The sequence below is a fragment of the Bos grunniens genome, chromosome 25, assembly GCF_055505025.1.
Source record: "Bos grunniens cultivar Pamir isolate PY7600 chromosome 25, Bosgru_T2T1.0, whole genome shotgun sequence".
Classification (NCBI taxonomy): domain Eukaryota; kingdom Metazoa; phylum Chordata; class Mammalia; order Artiodactyla; family Bovidae; genus Bos; species Bos grunniens.
In genome coordinates, this window is record NC_141189.1 from 25,583,272 (window position 1) to 25,602,765 (window position 19,494).

The 19,494-nt window shown below is 44.2% G+C and overlaps 1 protein-coding gene across 4 annotated transcripts in view; it reads right to left on the reverse strand.

Annotated features, from left to right (window-relative positions):
• VPS35L (VPS35 endosomal protein sorting factor like) overlaps nt 1-19,494 on the reverse strand; it is a 138,187-nt gene that overhangs the window by 86,867 nt on the left and 31,826 nt on the right. For all 4 annotated transcript variants that reach the window (XM_086375518.1, XM_086375520.1, XM_086375519.1 and 1 more), the window contains 5 exons: nt 15,448-15,532; nt 8,834-8,893; nt 3,143-3,239; nt 2,385-2,432; nt 1,094-1,187 (listed from right to left, as the gene is read on the reverse strand). In XM_086375518.1, coding sequence (XP_086231644.1) covers nt 1,094-1,187; nt 2,385-2,432; nt 3,143-3,239; nt 8,834-8,893; nt 15,448-15,532 — 384 coding nt within the window. The remainder of the gene's footprint in view (nt 1-1,093; nt 1,188-2,384; nt 2,433-3,142; nt 3,240-8,833; nt 8,894-15,447; nt 15,533-19,494) is intronic.

Here is a 19,494-nt window from a genome sequence, read left to right on the forward strand (position 1 = left end):
AAAGAGTCGGACATGACTGAACGACTTTCACTTTCACAGTAGGGGAGAGATATGTCTCTAAGAGTAGCTTTGTCTTCAAGAAGTCTGGACCCTACAGGTCCAGGACCCTACAGAATAGGGGAAATAACCCCTCTGAAGGTAAACGATGCCCAAGGAACCAGTAAGGGGGACTCCCATGAAAGCTGACAGAGGCAATGGCCCCAAGTGAGTTGAAGAAAAATGACTGTAAACTCTCCACAGGGTGCATTTTTCATAAATGAAAACTTAGTAGTTTTAAGTGGAGAAGGCAATGGCACCCCACTCCAGTACTCTTGCCTGGAAAATCCCATGGATGTAGGAGCCTAGTAGGCTGCAGTCCATGGGGTTGCTGAGTCAGACACAACTGAGTGACTTCACTTTCACTTTTCACTTTCATGCATTGGAGAAGGAAATGGCAACTCCAGTGTTCTTGCCTGGAGAATCCCAGGGACGGAGGAGCCTGGTGAGCTGCCGTCTATGGGGTCACACAGAGTCGGACACAACTGAAGTGACTTAGTAATAGTAGTAGTAGTAGCAGTTTTAAGCAGGAGCTTCACGGTGCTTTAAGGAGAAAAAGGCTGAGTGACCCACAATCTGAACCCATCAGAGCAGCCCTCCAAGGCCAGGCAACACAGACCCTGATGCCTGCCATCACCAGGAGTGCCTCTCCCTGCCAGACAACCCTCACCAACTCGCACTCTGAGCCAGCTCTTTAATACAGAGACCACAAATCTGATAAAACAATCAAATTCAAAGACAAAGGGAAAGCACATTTTGAGTCAATGAGAAGTTAACCTATCACCCGAAAGGCCTTGGGAGCCTCCTTCCCAGCAAGAAGGGAGAAACAATTAGTTCTGAAACCCAGTTCATTTGTGAGATGATGACCCTAATTAGAGTTACGGGTAAGTGGGTCTACTTAGAAATTAATTTTAAACAGAAATCCTACAGCCCTGCTTTCTGTGGACAAGCTGTGCTCTAAAATTAGCAGTTAATGAAGTCCTTCGTCCAGTGACTCGTGAGGTGGCGGGGAGGGAGAAGCACGAACGCTGGAGGAGGCAGGATGTGGTGGTCTCACCCTGCACAGGTAGGCCCTGGCGTACACCGACACCAGCGGGTCCCCGATGCCCCGGACCATGCACGTCAGCCGCGGCAGACACTCTGAAATCCCCCTGCGAGAGATGAAAAGACAGCAGCATTTACACCCAAAAGTCTACGTTTCGACTTCCTAAAGGTAGGGGGGCAAAATCAGGTTTCAGAAACAAACCAAGGTCAAAGTTGACGTTTTCAAGGCCATGTACCAAGTCTTTCTCTCTTGCCATAATTCATTTTTTTGAATGGTTTCTTTCATCTCTACCATCTTTTCAGTGCTGGAGTCTAATCTTTACTTTTTTCCTGTTTGAGGTCACTTTTACTAATTTAACTATTTTTGTCCCATCCCCAGTTATCGTCCATTGACAGGTCACTAGGTCACTCCTCACCCTTCTCGATATTTCGGCTGTTATCTATATCCCTTTGGCATGGATTTACTGCCCCGTGCTCCACCCACTCTTAACGCCTGACCCCAGCATCCCCCTCAAAGTGAACTGTGACTTCCTTATTCTTCCAGCCACATGGGACTTCCCTCTGCCCCAAGCCTTATTCTCCCCCAGCTGGTGAACGAAAACTCCCCCAGGCACCACCAGACCTCGATCAAACACACTTGGTACACATTTTAAATCCAACTCAGAGCACAAGTCAGCCCATGGCTCTGAGGAGTTATCTAGATGGTGTCCAACGCCACTCAGAAAGCGGATCTGGTTTCTCCTGGCTCCGCAAAACTACTCTCAAAACAACGTCCGAGGTGACCCAGAGTAGCAGGGGGCTCAGGGGTAAGGGCTTTGCCTTCTGACATCTCTGACCTCTTCATCATCTTGGACAGCAGCCACAAAGACACTGAATGAGGGCCTGTGGGTGCCGCTCCCAGTCTGGTGTGTGCAGCTCGATGAACGCTCACAGACCCCTTCACAGGGCTTGCACACAGAGGAGACCAGGGGTCAGAGATGCTAAGTAAGTTTCTCTGGACCACACAGCCAGTAACAGCAGAGCTAGGATGTCAAATCCAGTTGATCTTCCATGAACTAATCAACCAACCTCTCCCAGCTTGAGTTTTCTTCTCCGTAAAACGAAGATTAAAAAGTGATCTCTACTTCATTAAGTTTTCATTTGGATTAAATGAGAAAATGGATGGAAGGTGCTTAGCACCAGATCTGCTACACACTAAGCAGTCAAAGAATGATAGCTGCTATTGCAGCGCCATTCACAAGGGCGTGTGCAAGAGAGAAATTTTTTGGAAATGTATGGCTCTGGACATTTAAGAAGAGCCTTACGTTTTGGAGAGGAACTTGTTACACTTCAGGATGGAAGCTTCCACGTAGCTACAGAAACATTTCGTTAAGGAAGACATTTTCCAGACTGCCTGTTCCCCACGGGGAAAAGCCTAACTGTTCACGCAGAGAGCTAGGTGTGCCTTCAGGAGAGGGGCCACGACAGCTCTCGACAATCCAAAGAATTCAATCAGTGAGTGGCTTGTGGGTTCTACATTTGGTTTTCAAGGTTTTATTCTTATTTAAAATAAAATTTGGAAAATGTTATACGCTGATTTATGTTTATGTGCTGAAATTTAAACTGGGTTTTGAGCACTTCCAACTGAAGCTTTATGGGGAAAGGATGAAACTTAGAGAACTAAGATTCCTTTTGTGTATAAGTCGGACTGTCTGTTCTTCAACACTGGTGTTTGTGCAGAGAAGCTGGACCCTGCTGTTTTCAAGGTCTTGGGACCAGAGAAAACATACACAAAAAAAACCCCAAAGCATTTTAATTAAGAAAATTAATGTGGGAATGTTCTTCAGGGAAACAAAAGCCTGGTACACAGCACCACAGTCAAAGTCTCTCTCTCCAGAGAACTGGGGAGAGCCAGATCCAAGGGCTTCTTGGACATTGTGGCTGGTGCTGTGCTTCCAGGAGAGCAACCCTGACAGGATCCCATTTTCAACAGGAATCTCAGGGCAGCCCCTCACACCGCCTCTATTAACAGTGCAACTCTTGCAGCCTATCTTTAAAATCATCAGACAGAAAAAAAGGATACAATCTTGGAATGAGTTCCCTGATGGAAGCAATCTTGAAAAACCAATTTAAGCATGTTTCTTTGGCTGTGTCATTTACATTCTCTGGAGAGAAGTGATCTGTAAAACAAAAATAATACCCATCAGCCTTCCTAATTCTTGGGATCTGTTACAGCTGCTCTGAGTCCTGGGACAAAAAACAGTTACAGTGCAGCAGAAGGGTGGGGCGCCCAGTCCTTCCATGGCTTTCCTTACAAATATCATTATTAGGAAACAACCAGTGACGATGAGAGCGGACACACAGAGGCTTTCAAAGGGCCAGGCGCCACTCAAAGCGCTTTACAGACATCAGCTCACTCGGTCCCCACAAGAGCCCTCCAAGTCATGTACTCATACGGTCCTCTTTCACAGACACAGAGAGTGAGGCACTGCCAAGTTTAGGGACTTGCCCAGGGCACGCTGCAAGTAGACGTAAGAGCTAGAATTCAACTCAGGCAGTCTGGCTCCACAGCCTATATTCTTAGCCACTGCCCTTAATTTAATCCAGAGGCTCTTGGTGTACCCACCAGTAACTACAGAGATACTGCTAAGAATTCCAGATGCTTGAGGAATCTGCAACTGTAACATGGAATGCGATGGTCCATCACATGGACCTGACGTGTATGGTAAGTCAAGACCCTGAGGTGAGAAATCAGAGTTAGGCTGCCATACCACTTGAAGACTTGAGTCACCTTCTGACAAAAATGCTACTTTCCCCTACTATCTGCTCTCTTCTTCTTTAATAATAAGACTCTCATTTTCTGCTGGGCAAACGGCCATCCTTGCAGCTCAGTGTGGCCATGTGACCAAGTTCAGGTCCCAGGACATACACAGGAGTGCAAGGAATCAGCTCCAAGGGAAGGGGCGTGATCTTCATTTCTTCTTCCTTCCTGCTGGCAAGAATGCAGATACAAAGGCCGGAACCTCCATAACCATCTTGAACCACAAGAGCAAGAGAAGTCAAGACGGCTGGCACCACAGGCTGCCTGCCAGCTGTGATTCTCTTTACTGTGATTTTGTGTTTTCTGGAACTGATGACCAAGCCCAATCAATGACATACGTCTTAGTAAGAAATGGAAAAGAGTATGGAAAAATGAAAACAAACAAAAAAACTATTCAACACCAAGAAGGCTACTCTTGAACTCTCACATTTAAATGATTTCTGCACAAACTGGAGCCCGATCCCACCCCTCGGTGTGCTTTACACTTTTATGATTCAACCAAAAAGGGAGAAACTGATTACTATAGAACATAAGAAACGAATGTTAGCCTGTCGCCCTCATCATGTTGCTCAGTGAGTCATTTTTCATCCCTGGTTCTACTTTCTGCTACTTGGTGGTACACCATTAAAGTGATTAAAATATCTACAGAATCAGCAAAAAATAAAATTCTAGGTACTTCACTAGCAGAGAACAGTCAGTAATCACAACTGCAGATATTTCAGAACTGCAATCTCAAGTATTTATCTATTTTTGGATGTTCTGGCATGCTTCATTCATTGGAGAATTATTCACTTGCCATTTTCTAAGAGAAGGGAAATTACCATTTTTCCTCTCCTGGCCTGAATCCATGTACTTAAAAGTAACTTTTTTTCAAGTTCCAAGAGATCTAGATAGGAAAAGATAAGGGCTATTCTTAAATTCATTTGTCAGTCTTGCCTTTTGGAAAACAGAGGAGGGGTGAGGTTAATTTCCCTTAATGTGACTGAATCATGTGACTTGAGATCCAAAAGCAAAAATAAGTCTCTGAGGTCATCTACTAAAAACTTTTGCTTTCCAGCTGAGGGAACGGAGGTGCAACAAAGGGTGGGATGACACGGAATCTGGCTGCCAGGGAAAGTGGGACATCACATCAAGGCAAGTTGTTCTGCGTGTACACACCAACAGCCAGCTATGCAATAATCCACATATGCAATACAAAGGCTTTATATTTTCCTTCCAGTTCAAGAGATCATTTAGGAAAAGGATTATGTCATACAGGACTTTAAAATCTTACAGAAAAAAGTAAATAAATGAAATGGGAAGAAAAAAATGTTATAGCAAGCTCAACAGTACATTTCATTACTTCGTCTGCTCACGACGAACGTCTCAGGAACCAATTAGAAGATAAGAGAGCACAGCACATAAGAGAGACCCTGCCCTCATGAAGCTTACATTCCAGTGGGTCTGGTCAAAGAACAAGAAAGTGAGCCAAAGAGATGTGAGAGGAAAGGGAGAAGTAGCCAGGTTAGGAGGGGCTGCAGCCTTGGCGAGGAGTCTGGGCGTTCTTCTAAGTGTGACGGAAGCTGCCTGAAGAGCTCTGAGCAAAGGAATGACATGACATCAATTACACTTCAGCGCCTGGGCTGCTACATGGAAAATGAATGTAGAATCTGGAAATTAATTCAGAAGAAGCTTCAATGTAAAGAAGAGCTGAGACATTTTCTTCCAGTTCCCACTTGTTTTTCCTCTATGGGCTCCTTTTTTCAACCCTGAACTTCTGTGGATATTTTCAGAGAAGGGAGGAGACCAGTGAGTCTGGTTCTCTTCCATTTGTCAAGTCTCGACCATGGCAGTGAGACATCTTTTTATGTAACAGGGCTCATAGGGGCGCCACGCCATCTTAATATGATGACCTGAAAGGCCAGGTCAGCTAAGGACACTGCTTATCCAGAGGCGGCTGTATCAGCCACAGGGAAAGCCAAAGACAGGAATGCCCATGGCTAATGAGGAGAACCACAACACAAGAAACCCAAGTCACTCATCCCAAGATGGAAATGAAATTGTTTTACCACTTAGAGTACAAGCTCTCTTCCCTCATATGCTGGATGAAGAAATGTTGGGGGAAAATTACCATATCTAGCAACATGTACTTTCTGTGAACCCAAAGGACATCAGTATCTTTCCAAACCGGTAAGAGCTATGCTTCAGTTAAAGCTCCTGAAGGTAAAGGGCTCAAATACTAAGATCACAGTCTGAACTTGATTCAAATGGAAAGAATCAGTACACATGCCACCAGACTTCTCTCTACACATAATTTCTTTAGGCAGAATTCTGCATAGTAGATTTCGTAAGTTTTCTTTATAAATATTGTTAAGAGTCATCCCCAAGATTAAATACATTTTTGAGAAAAGTTTGCCCCTCTCCTTTTCAGGTTCTAGGAAACAGAAGATACATGCAGATAAAGATTTTAACTGAAAGGGGAGAAATGAAATTCTTTTCAAGAAAACAAAAGCCTAATTCAAGGTTAAAAAACAGCAAGTATTTGGGAAAGCAAGAATTTAGTAATAAACATGCTAATTAGCACATTTAGACAAGCACTAAAAGTGAATATGAAAATAGCCTTTTATTTTGAACTTATAGTTTTATAGTTCAAGTAGGGAGAAAGCTATTAGTAATTTTTCCTTGCATTCATTCATACTAAGTTGCTTTAGTTGTACTGGACTCTTTGGAACCCTATGGACCCACCAGGCCCTCTGTCCATGAGACTTTCCAGGCAAGAATACTGGCGTGGGTTGCCATGCCCTCCTCCAGAGGATCTTCCCAACCCAGGGCTCGAACCTGCATCTCTTACGTCCCTTGTATGGGCAGGCAGGTTTTTTACCACTAGAGCCACCTGGGAAGCCCAGTTTTTCCTTAACTAGCCCTAAAATGTTGTTGGTATAGTTAGTGAAAACTGACAGGAAGGAAAATTATTGCAGGAGGTATGAACATAAATGCCCCTAGGGGCCAGGCAGGTGATATAAACAATAGTTAGGTATACAACAATAGGAGGAAGTAGAAACTATACCAAATAGCATTTTAAAAAATACTCTGGTAGCCAAAGAAAACACCTAACTGGGTTTAATTCTGCCTGCGGGCTGAGAGTTTACTGCTGCTGATATAACACATGGAAGAAACACTGGCAAGTGTAAAATAAATGCACCAAATTTGCCAAATCCTTAAGCTGACAGAGAAGGCCTTTCCATCAGGCTGGCCACTGCCTCCCAGTCCTAAGAAGCCTAGAATGTGTGCTGCTGCTGCTAAGTTGCTTCAGTCATGTCCGACTCTGTGCGACCCCATAGACGGCAGCCCACCAGGCTCCCCCCTCCCTGGGATTCTCCAGGCAAGAACACTGGAGTGGGTTGCCATTTCCTTCTCCAATGCATCAAAGTAAAAAGTGAAAGTGAATTCCCTTAGTCGTGTCCAACTCTTAGCGACCCCATGGACTGCAGCCTACCAGGCTCCTCCGTCCATGGGATTTTCCAGGCAAGAGTACTGAAGTGGGGTGCCATTGCCTTCTCCGTAGAATGTGTGAGGAGCTGTTAAAAACCACTGCAGGTGGGAATGTGGTGGAGGGGAGGGTGGAGTGCAGTGCTATTCAATGGAAATACCATGTGAGCCCCATTCAAAGAGCTAAAACAAAAACGTGTAATTTTAAAATATACTTCATTTAATCTAATTCATCTAAATATCATTTCTATATGTAAACATGTAAACTTAAAAATCAGTGAGATATTTCATGGTCTCTTATTTGCATTAAGCCTCTGAAATCCAACATTTTTTTTTTTTTTTTTACTCACAGCATATCTCAGTTTGGACTGGCCAATCTCTAGTGCACAAGAGCCTCATGGGACCAAGTGGCCAGCATAATGGATGGTGCAGGTCCAGCACTTAGAGCCAGGCTCTCACTTGCTGGTGGCAGGACTGTGCCAAGTTCCTGGCTCTTTCCCACTGGGTGGGCCCCCCTAAAATGAGATGCAGTGATTCCAAAGAGCTTTTCTAGCCCTAAAGGTCTGTAGAGTTCTGTCTTGCTTTCTGAGAAATGTGCATATTAACTAGTTTTAACAATACAGATGATGGAAGGAAGGAAAAGACAGAAACAGAAAGAGAAGAGAGAAAAAAGAGACAATGAAAAAAATAGCAAAAGAGAAAGAGACACAGAGAGAGAAAGACAAAAAAAAAAAAAGAAAACCCGAAAGACAAGACAAGACAGATTAACAGACAAAAAGAAAAGTCAAATTACAGGTCTGTCCGATGCCATCTCTTCATCCTCCAGGGAAGCAGGAGCAGGAGGAGGTGGGATGAAAGTGAAGACAGCCTGTTGTTCTAACTTGAACAGATGAGCGCACTTCCTCCCAGCAGTGCTAGGAACTCAGAAGGAGGAGTAAGAGAGAATGGATGCTGTTGCTGCGAGTTCCATACTAGCCTCACTGTCATCTTCCATTTATGTGACAAAATAAATTTGTGATCTCATTGTCCCATTATAACCTTCTGAGAGTTCAAATTGAGCAGCAATAAATTTAATGCAAACATCACTTGGGCATATACTGTAGATGCAAAGCATCTGTTATTATTGATTTATTTGATATTGTTCTTTAATATAAAATTAGCTCTATAAAGCAATTTGCTTCTTAGGAAAGATATACAGGAAAAATATTAAAATGTCAAGCACCAGAGAAATTTAAGTTGGTATAAAAGTTCAGTTGAATCTAATCATAGGACCTTTTCATTCTTGCAGATTCAAATTACTTGCTCAAATCCCTAGCTGGCTGTTGGAAAAATCTGCTTTTCAAAGACTGAGATGATCAGTAAGAGTGTTTCTTTAACTTTCAACACACAAAAAATTTCAGGTCTCAATAAATCCTAACTTGATATAAACCTTCTAACCCTGACTTGAGGGCAGAATGAAACCCGCTGGAACAGCTATGACGTTACCTGGTAAGACACTGCGGTTATCCACACACATGGAAAAGATGCGCTCGTACACCAGCTTCCCTGGGGAGAAAAGGACATATGGTGTCAGCATCATGCCCTTCAGGTGCAAACACTAAATTAACATTTCTTAATTAGGGACAGAGATGGAGACAGCGCCAGGATGAGCTTCAACTTGGAGTATGCTGCCACCTAGTGGACCAAATTTTTAAGCCATGATTCTTTTGAAAGAGGCAGAAAAGTGATCCTTCACTTATGCCAGGCAAAGTAAGTCAGACAGAGAAAGACAAATACTGTCTTTCGCTTATATGATTTCACTTATATGTGAAATCTAAAAAGAAATTAAAAAAGTAACAGAGTAATAGATACAAAGAACAAACGTGGTTGCCAGGGAGGAGGGGAAGGAATCAAACAGTGAGAGAGATAAATGACTCATGGGTATGAAATGTAGTTATGGGGAATATAGTCAATAACTACGTATTATCTTTATATCATGATAAATACTAATGACTTATTGTGGTGATCATTTTGAAATCACTGTGTTATGTAACAGGAACTAACACAGGTCAGTTATACTTCAAAAAGAAACAAGCAGAGCCTGGGATCTACAGGCTCTATAGTGGGGTTAATGGCGACCTCCAAGAGGGCTTACGCCAAGGGGCACCTTCCAGGACTGCAGCGGCCAGTACCCGTCCCCAAGGTGAGCCACCTCCTCCGAGGTCTCCACAGGAGACTCTCCAACACCAGCAGGCATATCTGATAGGCTGAAAGTGAGAGTGTTAGCCACTTAGTTGTCCAACTCTTTGTAAGCCCATGGACTGTAGCCTACCAGGCTCCTCTGTCCATGGAATTCTTCAGATAAGAATACTGGAGTGGGTTGCCATTTCCTTCTCCAGGGGATCTTCCCAACCCAGGGATCGAACCCAGGTCTCCCGATCTTCTGCACTGCAGGTGGATTCTTTACCACTAAGCCACGAGGGAAGCCCCTGAGGCACTTGAAAATATGCTCGTGTAAAATCTGTCCTCAGAGGTTCTAATGTAAATGGTCTGGGGCACAGCTTGGCCACTGGAAGTGTTCTTAAAGCTCTCCAGGCATGTAACTGAAGATAAGAGCCACGGCCCCAAACCATGGATTCAATTTAGAAGTTCCTAGGAAGCCTCAGGGATCGAGCCCCAGTTCTCAAAGCTATCTGCCTTTGACCTCCTGGCAGGAAGCATTTGGTTACCGGCAGTCACAGGCTCTCCAAGGCAGCCACACCTGATGTGGAGAGAGGCCTCCTGAGATAAGCACAGAACTCCAAGCACGGGGACTGTATGCGCACAGCACAGCAGGCCACGCTGGGCGCTGTGTGACTTCTCACACCTCCTCAGGTGTGTGGACCCAACTTCAGAGAACCCAATGCCTTTACTCCTCCACGAAAAGCTTACCATCTCTCCAAAACCGGCCTTTTTTTTAAAAAAAAAGACTTTTTGTATTTCATCTTCATATTCTAAGGGGCCTTTAACTATTAAACCATTTTTGGCCCAAAGAGATTGGTGAACATTTATTTCCCTTCGTTAACTTCAGTCCAGTTCAGTCGCTCAGTCGTGTCCAGCTCTTTGCGATCCCATGAACCACAGCAGGCCAGGCCTCCCTGTCCATCACCAACTCCCAGAGTTTACCCAAACTCATGTCCATCGAGTCGGTGATGCCATCCAACCATCTTATCCTCTGTCGTCCCCTTCTCCTCCTGCCCTCAATCCTTCCCAGCATCAAGGGTCTTTTCAAATGAGTCAACTCTTCACATCAGGTGGCCAAAGTATTGGAGTTTCAGCTTCAACATCACTGTTAAGTTAGTGGACAACTATTTTGAGAAATAACACCTGATCCTAGATTCCTTTCCTTTCTTGATTCACTTTCTTATAAACCAAGGACACTGAAATACAAGAGATCAGTAACAACAAGGGACAACAGTTAACATTTTCTGAGCACCTTACTTTGACACTGACCCTGCCAGTTCCTAGAGAGGGACAGACATCATGTGTTTCCTGCACATTCTCCCAATTAAAATTCTCCCCAGAAGTTCCCAGAGGCAAAGTCTACGTTTCACAAGTGAAGTTGTGGGAACTTCACAATGGGAAGTTCCACTTCCCATTCCACAAGTGAAGAGATCAAGGCTCAGGTTCACACCACCCTGGAGGAGAGGCAAGGAATGCAGGCAGAGAGATGCCAGAGCCCAGCTCCCAGCTCCCAGCTCGGCGCTCACTGCCTCCAGGGAAGTCCCAGCAAAAGCACCGCCACACCTGTGCGCTGCAGATGCCCAGGGCGGTGTTCCGCATCCCCGCCCAGCTAGATGCTCCTGCGCTCCGTCAGCCTCGTCCACCACCACAAACCACCTGCCCCCCAACAGTAGCACGTGTTCCTGTGGAGCCGAGGGTAACAGTGACACATGCACAGTGGACCTCAGCACTCCGAGCTGCCACTCAAGCAAGGCCAGTCCCACCCCCTTTGTAAAAGGTGAGAGTGGCTTTCTAGCCCCAAAGTGTTAACACAGTATCCTCCAGCCCCTGAACACGCAGGCTGCCTCGCAGGCCTGAGGAAAGCTATTCACAACAGATCCAGACAAGGTTGCCTCTGGGAATCCTTTGAATAGGTGAAACATGCCCACCGTTCCAAATTCAAAAAGGCTACGGGATGCACCGAATGATGCTCACTGCCTGGACCACCCTCGTTTGGGGGGGCTGGGGTGCAGAGAGGCACTTTTACTAGTTTCTTGAGTATCCTCCTAATGTTTCTTCAGGCAAACACAAGTGACAACAAGCAAGTGTTCTAACTTTCCCTTCTTTCTTACACAAAATGGAACATACTCTCACAGCTGTTCTGCATCTTGAGTTTTTCACCCAATGACATAACCTGGGTACTTTCCACACCGGAACACAGCACGGCTTCACTCCTTCTCAGAGGCTCCTAGAGCTGCAGTGCACAGACGTGTCATCTTCTGTTTAACTGGTCCCCTCTGGTCCGTCACTCGGGTTGCTGGGATGAATTCCCAGAGGTGAGTTGCTGGGTCAAAGCTACACCCACTTGTAGTTTTCACAGAGAGAATTTCCTCCATAAGCCAAGTGAGGGATATGGGTTTGGGTGGACTCCGGGAGTTGGTGATGGACAGGGAGGCCTGGCGTGCTGTGATTCATGGGGTAGCAAAGAGTCGGACATGACTGAGTGATTGAACTGAACTGGAGAGCAAGAAAGCAGGTGCTCTGACTGCTCAGAGAGAACTCAATTTGAGCCCCAGCTCTGCCACTCATTACCCTGGGGAAGTGGATGAGCTGCTTTACTTCCTTGTGCCTCAACCTCCTCATCTGTGAAGTGAGGATAATTATAGCTGCTGCTGCTAAGTCGCTTCAGTCGTGTCTGACTCTTCACGGCCCCATGGACTGCAGCCTACCAGGCTCTTCCATCCATGGGATTTTCCAGGCAAGAGTACTGGAGTGGGGTGCCATTGCCTTCTCTGGGATAATCATAGACCCTACCTCATAGAGCTGTTACAAAGACAGTGTGACTGAATATCACTAAAGAACCTAAAACAGTCAGGCCCAAAATTGCTGAGGATTTCTCACTGTTATTCTCAACCGCCAGCCCAGCTAATTCCTAGAATACAGGAAGGACAGCAGGCATCTACACCATACCTCAGTCCTGCTGGCTGAGGTGTGGGGCTGGGCTGCCACCACAGAGGCTGACAGAATGACTGCCCCAAATTCTCACAGGGTTAATGTCTGGATCTGGCCAGGTTTGCGGGCTCATCAGCCTCTTGGAACTAGTCTCACCCAGGGATGCTGACTCAGGCAAAAGAGACTTGCAGGAGGCTGGAGAGGGAAACCAGAAGGTCAATGTGTCAATTCACCATGAGAACAGAACCATCAGGAGAAACAGACACAGCCACCAGCCTCTCTGGCTGACTCACACCCTAGCTCCCTGAAGGCAAGCTGGGCATGAGGACAAGCTGAGGCCCAAGGGGTGTGTAATTGATGTCTATTCTGAGAGCCTAAAGCGTCTGTGTGTTCTGGATCACTCCCCCCTCCATCCCCACTGCCTCCCCAGGTCCCTGCCACCCTCATTTTTTACCTGAAATGTTGCACTGGACTCACAACTGGGCCCCTTGCCCCGCCCTTGCCCTACAATCTAGTCTCAACACAGCAGTCAGAGGAAGCACATTAAAAATTAAATCAGAACTTCCACTTACTCTACGTAACACCTCAGTGGCTCCTCACATCCTCCAGGTCAAAGCCCAAGTTGTCTCAAAGGCCTACATGGCCCACCAGGTTTCTGGCCATGTCCCCATCCCCACTCACTACCACTCCACACCACCTGCAGCACCCTGGCCTCAGTTCTCCAAACCTGCCAGGACTGCTCCTACCCCAGGGCCTTTGCACTGGCTATTCCTTGGTCCTAACTGGCCCCACGTTGCCAGCATGTGGTTCATCTCTCATGTACTTCAAGTAATTGCTCACACATCAACTTCTCAGTGAGGCCTTCTCCAACCACCCTATTTAAAAGTGCAGCCCACCGCCACCCACTGCTCTGATTTGGGTTTTTTTTTCCCTCCATAGCACCAGTCCTCATCTAATATACAATCAGGTTTACTTATGTATTCTGTGAATCTCCTCTTTGTGGCACAGCCCACAAAGGCCTGGATTTTTGTTTCCTATTTGCTGACATCCTCAGCGCCTAGCAGAGCGCCCGACACCACCTCCCCAGATCATCTGAACCCAGAGATCCTAGATGTCTCTTTCTGCCTCAGTTAGCTCCTATTCCCTTTTCTCCTGGAAAGAGCATCAACCTTTCTTCTTTGGGGTATCCCAGCTCTGGATTATCTGCATATTCCCTCCTCCAGAGCCCATAACTGGCTCAGGGACTGACGAGTGATCCAAGCCAAATCAATGAAATGAATTCCAAGACTTCTGCTGGAAAGTGTGGCTAGAATTCCCTTCCTTTTCCTGGGACTACTAGCAGCAAAGCTGATAGAAGCTGGGGACACCTTGTAGAGCTTGAGAATGAAGTCAACCCAAGAAAAAGTACTAGAAAAAGACACAGTTCTGAAGATATTGGTTGAGTTCTTGAATCCAGCTGTACCTGAAGCCAGAAATGACCCCTGGACGTTTCAACATAAGCCAATAAATACCCTCCCTTCTCCAAGACTAGTATGAGTCAGTTTCTCTATCACTTGTTCCAGTTAATACACTCAGGTCTTTGGTCTCCTATGCAGAAATATATGGTCACTCTGAATGACATTTTGTTTCCTAACACATTTGACCTTTCAATGGGTTACAGGCTAGACTTGCCAGGTTGGGAGCCCACTGGCAAGGCAGCTAACGTTATGTGCCAACCTCCTCTGCATTCAGTTCTCAGAAGGAGACTGTCTCCTAGTTCTTGCAGGGCACCCCACTGCTGAACGTCACATACGACCCACAGGCTGCCTGGTCTGGGCAAACTGCTAATGGCATGATGTCTTGGCCACTGACCATCACAAGCAGCATGGAGACCTCCTGTTTCTCCAAGGGACTCCTGGTTAATTAATCTCTTCCATCTAGATCTCTCTGCTGGGCTCCCAAAGATCATTTGGCTTGAGGGGTTGAGCATGTGACAAGGAGCAGACACAATGATGCAGGAAGACCTCATAGGAGCTGCAGCCATCATCCACGGGACAGAGACTGGAGGCTTAGACTAAGGTTTCAACAGAGAAGACAGAAACTGTCTTCTGGGGAGAAACTGAGGAGGCTGAAGAGAAGAACCTGGTGATAGACTGTACGTGGGGCATGGCGAGAAGATGCTCAGATTTCCAGAGTGGGCAACAGGGTGCATGGTACTGCCATTCCCTAGGACAGAAACCCAGCATGGGTGGGGAAGGGCTGGGAAGAGATGCTGGGTTGAGTTCTGAACAAAGTGGGTTCCAGATGCCATGAGCTGGCTGGCAACGGATCAAGGCCTAGATAGGACGTGTGCTCCCCAGCCCGCCTCACTTTGCTCACTCACCTTACTAGCCTATCAGAAGGTGGGAAACAAGTAATGTAAAATTCTTTCTGGAAGAGGAAATGGCAACCCACTCCAGTATTCTTGCCTGGGAAATGACCTGAGCAGAGAAGCCGGGCGAGCTACAGTCTGTCCACAGGGTCACAAGGAGTCAGACACAACTGAGCAAATGAGAGCGTGAGCACACACATGTGCACATGCACACACACACACCTATATATAAAACAGACAGCTAAAGAGAACCCGCCGTGTAGCACAGGGCCTCTACTCACTGCTCTGTGGTGACTTAAATAGGAAGGCAATCTGGGAAAGAGTGGATACATGTATATGTGTAGCTAATTTGCTTTGCCGCACAGCAGAAACAAGCATAATGTTATGAAGCAGCTATACGCCAATAAAAATTAAGTTAAAAAAATAAAATTCTTTCAAAAATAGCACTCTTATTAATGAGCAGGTGAGCAAGGGTAAGGGTGAGGGTTTTGATTTCCTTCGTGACTTACCTCAAAAATGAAACCACAACAGAACGTATTTTAAAGCAACTCGACCATCCAACTTCTGGCAAAACAAACTACTTCTTAGATTTAAGATGAATAAAACTAGTACTTACCAAATGTATCGAGTATATCAGTGATAAGGACAAATTTGCTTGGGTAGAACTGAATAACACTTGTGTCCGAAAGAAGCTTTGAGCACTAGAAAAAGAGAAGGGAAAAGTCACTCTGTCATGTCTGACCGGGTTGAAACACTCCAAGCCTGGAAAGGAAAGGATTTCTACAGACAAGCACAGGTTTTTACCATGGGCCAGGCCTGGTGCTAATCTCTGGAGGTATAATTACAAGAAATACCACTGTGCTTTTGACAAAGGGAATCGACTCTGCTCCTAACAGAGCCTCTTAAGGAATGGCACCATCATCTGCCTCCAGAAAAGCCACAACTCAGGAATCTTATCCAGAGGGTCTGAACTAGGATCAGTATGTAGTCACCAGGAAAGTCAGCCAGCATCCTTGCAGGTGACTCCATCTTTTCAGTATGGCCTCCTCTGGTTTATTTCAGAATGGTCTTGATTCTTAAATGTTCTTTTCTATGAAATGACCCCATAGGTTCTCCAGGGCTTCTTAACTAGCATCTATTATTTATACTCACTCTTAAATTTCCTTCTAAAAGGAAACTTGACAAGTTTCAAAGAGTTACATGTTTCTCTGGAACTGTGCTCTGCAACACCAGGAACATTTTGGGTTTGCAGGAAATTGCTCAATCCCTCCAGCATCACCTACGCCAGAAGGCCATTGACACGTTCAGGACTCAAAACAGATTACAGCCACACAACGTGGCCCCGAACACCCCAGATGAAGTCATCTCGTATAATCAAAAACAAAAATCTATCTCTACTTTGAAGAATGCAAAGTGATACCCTGAAGTCTTGACAGATTCAAAAGTCTGGATAAGTAACTAGATAACCTTGCCATAGTTTATCAGAGATAAAAAATATCACGTAAAAACCAAGACTATTTGGACATTTAGAAAGAGTCCTTTCATATGTATGCACTTTCAACGTGCAGTGAATGGCTAGAAAGTTCATCAAGAGGTAGATTGGCATGTGTTTTCAGTTTGGCTTTGTTACCCAATATCTAAATTATTAGATTTATCAAGTTTCTCTTTAGCATTATCTAATTAAAAGTAAATAACGTGTCCAATTTGTGAAGCAACCTCTCATAGCCCAAATGTTACTTGGGGGTTGGAGGTGAGGGGAACGTAAGCTGTGAAAACAATGGCATCGACACCAAGCGTGGCATTTGTATCTACACAGAACTCCATTTCCTGATACCTTGGTTTGTGTTTTTCACATGCCCTTTATGAGAGCTCCAACTTAAACAATTACCCCATGAGACTTCAGGGCTTGGAGAAAACAAACAGCTCTGAATCTTAGAGACTGTTTACAGTACACAGCACTTGGTTCCTAGCGATGTGACATCTCCTGAGTTTCGACCAGAGCCCCTCAGAGATGAGTCACTGCCCGTGGGGAGGAGGGAGGGAGAGAGAATTCAAACAGATTTCAAATTAAACACAGCTGGCGATTCCCAACACTGCATTGATTTGTCTCCCCAGCTGGTGTCACAGAATGTAAGGTTTTTTTAATCCAAAGTTAAAGTCATATAATGTTATAAACTGAAGTCACTATTTTGAAGATTCCACAGCTATTTTTTTAAAGCTTTGCTGCAGTTTCCTAAACTAATAAAAATCAGGCACCCTGTGGTATGTATTAAAAACAGAGTTCCTGCTCCTCTCCAAACCTACTGGTCAAAACCACCCATGGAGGCACCAGGGAATCAGCATTTTAAACAAGGGCTCCAGGTGCTGCACTAACACAAGCCCGTGACACTGGGCTCGTGAAATCCACAATCTGTACTACCCTCTGAATGGAATAAGCGCTCTACAAACCAGGGGTTCTCAGCTTCAGAATAACCTGGGGAACTCTGTGAAATAACAGTGCCTGGGATTCTGATCGAGCAGCTCCAGTGTTCAGCTTGGAAAACAGGATTTCTTAAAGCTCCCAAGTGATTCTAATGTGCAGCCAAGGTTGAGAACCATTGTTATAAACATTTCCTGAGCAACTGACTGGTCAATTACCTGCCTGAAATACTTGCTATCGAATTTATCAACACTGCAGAAAAAATACTAAAGGAATGTTTTTCATTTGTTGCCAATTAATGATATTCTAGAAAGAAACTAACAATTTCAAAAACTAAGTTGTAATTAAAAAAACAAAAATTTAAACCAAAGCAAATGAATAAATTAAAAGATAACCTATGATTGAGTACTAAAAAACCATGACTATATGGATGGATGGATGGGAGCAAAGAAGGAAGGAAGCAGACTAATCAGAGGACAATTATTGCCTAGAACATATATTTTTTAAATCCTAAAAATCAGTAAGAAAGATACAAATAACATAATGGAAAAATGAGCAAAAGGAATCAACAAAAGGCATCTTACAGAAAAAGAAACTCCAGTGATCAATAAACATTTGAAGAGATGCTCAATCTTATTACAATCAGGGAATTGCAAATTAAAATCACAATAAAATATGATTTTATTATTTCCTAAATTGAAACAATTAAAATAGCAAGTCTGCTCATACCAAATGTTGGTAGGCTGCCGAACAGCAGACTCTCACACTCTGCCACTACGGTGCAGGCTAGCACAGCTACTGCAGAACATAACTTGGCATCATCTGGCAAAGTGGACGAGGCACACACCACACACCTGAGCTATTCTACTTTTAGGTATGGGCCTTCATTAGAGAAACACTTTATATGGCCACCAGCTGACCTGACTAGTGTTCACATGGTTCATAATAATGAAAAAGGAAAAAGAAAAGGAAAGAACTGGAAACTCATCAACAGAATGAATGATACATAATTCATGCACCAGTAGATGAATTCTCCTGGAGAAGGAAATGGCAAACCTCTCCATCGGATCTATAGGGTCAGCACAATCCCTATCAAAATCTCAGAAGGTTTTTTGGTTTTGTTTTTTTGGTAGAAATAGACCCTAAAATTCACATGGATACACAAAAGACCCAGAAGAGCCAAAACAATTTTGAAAAAGAAGTTAAAAGACTTATACTACCTAGTTCCAAAACTTAAAACTAGCTATAGATCAAGACAGGTGGTACTGGCTTAAGGATACACTTAGAGATCTATGGAATAGAATTGAGAGTTCAGAAATAAACCCTTACATTTATGGCCAACTGACTTAACAATGATGCCAAGATAAGTCAACAGGAAAAAGTCTTTTCAGCAAATACTGCTGAGACAACTGGATATCCAAAAGCAAAAAAAAATTAATAAATTTAGAGACTCACACCATACATACAAAATAATAATTCAAAATGGACCATAAACCTAGATGTAAGAGCTAAAACTATAAAACTCAGTAGAAAAAATAGGAAGAAATTCTCATGACCCTGGGTTATGCAAACAGTTCTTGGATACAACTCTAAAAGCATGGGCCAAAAAGGAGAAAACTGACAAACTGAACTTTATTAAAATTAAAAACTTCCACATTTTAAAAGATAACATTATGAAAATGAAAAGACAAGCCACAGACTAGGAGAAAAATACATGTACCTCATGTATTTGATAAAGAATTTATATCAAGGATAAAAAATTGTTACAACTCGAGAAAGAAGATAAACGAAATGACTTTTTAAATGGGCAAGTCTTGAATGGACAGTTCACTAAAAGAAGATATAAAAATGACCAATAAACATGAAAAGATGCTCAACATCATTAGTCAGGTGGGATATGCAAATTAAAATGGCATGAGATACCTCTTCACACCCAATCAGATGGCTATAACCAAAAAGACAGACAATGAAACGGGTGATGGAGAAGATACAGAGGAACTGGAATCCTCGTACACTGCTGGTGGGAATGCAAATGCTGCAGCTATTTTGGAAAGCAAACTGGCCATTCCTCAAAAAGGTAAACATAAACTTACCATATTATTTAGCAATTCCATTCTTAGGAATCTATTCAAGAAAAATGAAAATATATGTCCATACGAAGACTTGTATGCAACTGTGACCAGCAGCATTATTCATCACGGTCAGAGTGAAGATGATCTAAATGGCCACCAACTTACTAATAGA